The sequence below is a fragment of the Sinocyclocheilus grahami genome, unplaced genomic scaffold (genome assembly GCF_001515645.1).
Source record: "Sinocyclocheilus grahami isolate Dianchi unplaced genomic scaffold, SAMN03320097.WGS_v1.1 scaffold587.1, whole genome shotgun sequence".
Lineage (NCBI taxonomy): Eukaryota > Metazoa > Chordata > Actinopteri > Cypriniformes > Cyprinidae > Sinocyclocheilus > Sinocyclocheilus grahami.
This window is the reverse complement of record NW_015505766.1, coordinates 976,628-982,055: the sequence shown is the minus strand read 5'-3', so window position 1 is coordinate 982,055 and position 5,428 is coordinate 976,628. Positions and strand designations below refer to the sequence as shown.

Below are 5,428 nucleotides of genomic sequence, written 5' to 3'. Positions count from 1 at the left end.
TATATATTTTTTTTTTTTTTTTTATTTTTTTTTATATATATATATATATATATATATATATATATATATATATAATAAAATAAATAATAATAAAATAAATAGTAATAAAATAATATAACTATATAAATATTGAACTGAAATAATAGTTAATGAAATAAGCTGAAAATTTTAACTTAAAATCTTAAACAAAAATTAGAAATGTTGCCTTGGCGATTAACTGAATTAAAAAAAGTTGAAGATGAAACACTACAACGACTTAAATTAAAACCGTAAATAAATAAAAATGGCAAAAGCACATAACAAAATGACTAAAACAAAAATTAAAATTAAAACATAAATAAAAAACTACTAAAGAACTACTCAAACAAAATAAGAAATATTACTACTGCGATAAGAAATTGAATATTTAAAAGATATATAATAGCAATAGTAAAAATAATTTTCATTATTATTATTTTTATTAATACTAAATAAAAATATTAAATTTACTATAAATCAAAATAAGAAATATTACTACTGTAATATAAAATTAAGAAATATTATAATAATTTAGTATTAAATAATAATATCATTATTTTATTTTACATTAGAAGTGTAAAATTACTATACTAATATTGATTTATTTTATTTATTATTATTATTATAAACTAATATTTATTTATTATTAAGTTCTTTAATTTAAAAATGACAACTACCTAACTTTTATTGTGATGGATATCGTAACCGTAGCTTCTCTTTTGTTGATAAGTATGAGAAGATGGTATTCATATGTACGCAATTTAATTAAAACTCAGCCTTTGCCATCTAATAATTAAACCATGTGGCCATTTATTTTGATTAATAATGTAGCCCTACTCAAAACTGTTCTTGAAACTTTAAGATTTAAAATAGATACTAAATAAGAAAATGCAAAATAGATTTTCCATAAAAATTGATTAATTTCATTAAAACCCCTAATTTATGTAGATTCAATGTGTTCACCTGATCCTCTCGCTCTGTCCGCATTCCTCTCCTGAGATCGACCAATAGGAGCAGGCTCACGGATGACTGGCGTCTTGGACTCCAAATCTGATTGGTTCTGCTCTGCATCTGCTTTCTCTGATTGGCTCTGCCGCTTCTTCTTCAGCCTGCGATCCAGAAAACAAAAACACAACATTATCAGCAACAAAGAAACCGCGTTCATGACACTGCTCCTCTGCTGGGTGAATCTGTGCCAGATCCAGAGAAACCGCCGTGGCCAGAGCCAAGATGGCCGAACTGAGCTCAAATAAACACATTTAACCACAGATTCTCTTTACTGAATTCTGTACATTATCAAATGCATTTTCAGATATTTTGTAATGATTTTGAGGTGAAATATGTCACGTCATGTTCCTGAGGTATTGTGATTATTATAGAGCGAGAGGGAAAGCGGAGAAGAGGATTATCTAATGGTGTATGACGAGAGGGGAAGCCGATCGATCAAACCAGAGACACACTCAAAGCTGAAGCCGCAGGAAAGACTCTGCTGCAGTAGATCGTATTTATTTTGTGGTTTTATTGTTGTACAGTAACTTTTATACATAGCAGGCATCCATAAAATCTTTTATATATATATACACACACACATGTATGTTTAAACATTATATTATTTTGTTGCAACTGTACTGCTGATTTTTATTTCAGTATTTGTATTATTTGATTTTATGCAAAATATAAACAATTATAAATCATAATTTTTTTTAAATCCAGAGACGTCAAAGTATTGTTTTGGACAATAAATACTGTAATTGATACATTTACGACATTTAAAATAAAATAAAATTACAATGTCTAAAACAAGTGTGACAAATTGCCCCAACTTATGATTCAAACAGAGTTTTTCCTGCTGGTTTATGTTATACAGCTGTCTTTTAGCTTTATGTATTTGCATTTTAGATCAGAATTCATAATCTTGAACTGTTTTTAACTAGATGTTTGAAACAAAACCACAGCTATAGAGAAACTACAGGTGCATCTCAATAAATTAGAATGTCGTGGAAAAGTTTTTTTCAGTAATTCAACTCAAATTGTGAAACTCGTGTATTAAATAAATTCAATGCACACAGACTGAAGTAGTTTAAGTCTTTGGTTCTTTTAATTGTGATGATTTTGGCTCACATTTAACAAAAACCCACCAATTCACTATCTCAACAAATTCAAGCAATCTTCAAGCAACTTGAGCTATGAGCTTCTCCACCCTTCCTCCAGCCAACTTTGGGTCAAATATGGACTAACCCAACTTTTGGGTTAAAAATGTAATTTAAAAATTGAACCCAACAGCTGGGTTAGTCCATATTTGACCCAAAAGCTGAAAGCTATTTGAAACAACCCAGCATTTTTTCAAGAGTATACAGTAATAATTTGATAGGAATACACTGTAATACATACCTTAATTTCATAATTCGTTCATCATTTATTGAAAGTAAAAATAACCCAGCAGCTGAGTGACAGAAAAACTACCCAGCACCTGAAATATTAAATATCACCCAATAAAATGACCCAACAGGCTGAACCTATAGTGTTAAAAAAATAGCCCAGCATTGTTTTAGAGAGGCTGTACAATAAAAAAACACCATAATATTAAAATGTAAATGACTTTATTTTTCACATTACCACCACAATGAGAGTTTTGCTTTTAATGAATTGTTGTATATTATATTAGAATGCATTAACCACAATAATGAGACACATGCAGATAGAGTTTTATTTCTGTTTATGGTTTCCATTAAAATGATCGTGCATCATGCAGTCAGTCGAGTAAATCCAGATGTGCATCTGTTCAGAGCTGAGGAACACCAGCCACCATCTCACTCTCAAACCCACATTCATCACGGCCTCGCAGGATCTTAAAATAACCTGCAAACACAGAGATTTACTCTGACTGCAGTCCCACAGCTGTGCGACATGCTATTCTTAGATTTTCTGTTTTCATTTTGTTTTTAAATGCCTATATCATTTTTTTTATTTCTGTTTTAGTTTTAGTTATGTTTGTACATCAAGATCAACTAAATGAGATGAGAAATGCTGCCTTGTCAGCTATAGCTGAAATAAAATAAGTTAAAACAGCACTATGTAACTTTTGTCGCTCTAGCGGTTAATAAACAGAACTGCACACATCCCGCGGAAGAACATTCCAACCGGATCTACTTCTCTGAGTTTATGTCAATGGCGATTCAAGCAGGTATGTGTTACTCCGCAGCGGTGACCAGGCTACAATAGTGCAAATATATATATAATATAATATAATAATATAATATATACTTATTATAAGTGTGCCGTGGTGATTCTTAATAAGACAAAAACGCGGTTTGGAAGATTAATTCATGATGTACTCGCTCATTATATAAATTTAGCAAATTTGAACACAGATAAAGTTACATAGTGCTGCTTTAATGTTTTTTGTATTTTATTTTAGTTTCAGTTTTTTAGTTGCCTATAATAACCCTGTCCCAGACATAAGATCTGTGTTATATTGAAAAACCAACCTATTTTCCAAAACATTAATAATACATTTCAATAATAAGTTATTATAATTGTTATTAATCAATGCATTATTAATTAATTAATTATAATAATGCATTATCATATTTATAATAATTTATTATCATTATTAATGAATTACTAAAATTTGAACTGTATGGAAAAACAAACATTTTCCACAATATTAATAATAATGTATTATTATAATTTTATTAAGAACTCGTAAAATTTACAACTATCTTTATTTAAATATAATATGTTTTATTTATATTAATATATTTCTAATTAATTTATTTTATATTGTATGTTATTTTATTCTAGGTCTGCAACTTAGAAATGTTAAAAAAAACTCAACTATTTGTAGAACTATATTATAAATTTTTATATTTTTTATTTATTAATTCTTTAAAAAAAATCTATAATGATAATTTTATTTTATTTTATTTTATTTGCCTGCAATCTAGATATGATCAAAAAGATCTCAGAACTCAGAAATACTATTTTATTCTAATGTTTTTTTTAATTGTGTTTTTTATTTGTTTTAGTTGTTTATATTTATAAAATGGTTCACTCATGTCATTTCAATTTATTCAAAATATTTTATTCTAGGTCTGCAACTTAGAAATGTTAAAAAAACTCATAAATACTACAACTATTTTATTTTATTTTATTTTATTCTAGGTCTGCAAACTAGAAACATTAAAAAAAGATCCAAGAACTCAGAAATCTTTTTATATTGTTATTTTTGTATATTTTATTAAATTATTATTTATTTCATATTATTTTATTTTACTTTATTTTATTATATAATATCTTTTTGCATACTTTTTTATTTTTTATATATTTTATTTATTTTATATAATTTTATGCAACCAAGAAAAAAGATCTCAGAACTTAGAAATTTTAGAACTATTTAAAATATATATTTATATACACAGTATATATATATATATATATATTATTAATTTAAAAAAAAATCTATTATACATTCTTAATAAATTATAATAATTTAATCATCACAATGAATTATTAATGTATTATGTAATAATAAATTATTAGAATTAATTAAAAAATATATATATTGTAATTTATTAAATACAATATAAATTATAAAAATTAATTATATAAAGATAACAATAATACATCATTGTAGTTCATTAATAATGCATTTATTTACTAATAAACTATCACAATTATTATAAGTTATTCTAATGATAATTTCCCCCAAGATGCAGTAACAGTCTCACCGTTGTCGCCCCAGTCGGAGTTCCAGGAGTTTGCCACCAGCCAGTACAGCGTCCCGTTCTCTTCTCCCCATCCCAGGACTTTCACAGCATGCCCGCCCAGTTCAGAGCCAGTCACGTGCTGGTAAACACCTGAGAGATGAGAGCAAGTAATGCTGTGTAGCCCTGTGCACGGCAGATGATTGTTAAAGATTAAAGCGTGTGCTTTCTGACCGCTCTTGTAGAGCAGGAAGTCCTCATAGACGGTGAAGGCCGCCTCCACCGGCCCTCCGCTGTACAGTTCAGTCATGATCTGCTGCTGGTCCGAGGGAAGGTTATACGCTTTATAGCCTGCAGGAGGCGAAAGAGACCCGTCACGAGAAGACTAGAGTAGAGCAGGGGTTCTCAACTCTGGCCCTCGAGGTCCACCTTGATCAAACTCACCTGCCGGTCACTATTTCAGCTTGATGAGGTTGTTCAGGTGTGTGTGTGATTGGGGTTGTTCAGGTGTGTGTGTGATTGAGGTTGTTCAGGTGTGTGTGTGATTGAGGTTGTTCAGGTGTGTGTGTGATTGGGGTTGTTCAGGTGTGTGTGATTGAGGTTGTTCAGGTGTGTGTGTGATTGGGGTTGTTCAGGTGTGTGTGATTGAGGTTGTTCAGGTGTGTGTGTGATTGGGGTTGTTCAGGTGTGTGTGTGATTGAGGT

General features: G+C 29.4%; 2 protein-coding genes across 2 annotated transcripts in view; both read right to left on the bottom strand.

Moving 5' to 3' along the window:
- Positions 1-1,156, bottom strand: part of LOC107556999 (nuclear receptor coactivator 7-like) — a 29,272-nt gene extending 28,116 nt beyond the window's left edge. Inside the window, exon 1 of the mRNA XM_016240280.1 lies at positions 982-1,156. Within this exon, the coding sequence (XP_016095766.1) occupies positions 982-1,156 (175 nt within the window). The remainder of the gene's footprint in view (positions 1-981) is intronic.
- A 1,478-nt stretch (positions 1,157-2,634) lies between these two features.
- ctsbb (cathepsin Bb) overlaps positions 2,635-5,428 on the bottom strand; it is an 8,882-nt gene continuing 6,088 nt past the window's right edge. The window contains exons 8-10 of the mRNA XM_016240286.1: positions 4,959-5,075; positions 4,749-4,877; positions 2,635-2,877 (exon numbers count right to left, since the gene is read on the bottom strand). Of these exons, the coding sequence (XP_016095772.1) occupies positions 2,801-2,877; positions 4,749-4,877; positions 4,959-5,075 (323 nt within the window). The 3' untranslated portion in view covers positions 2,635-2,800. The remainder of the gene's footprint in view (positions 2,878-4,748; positions 4,878-4,958; positions 5,076-5,428) is intronic.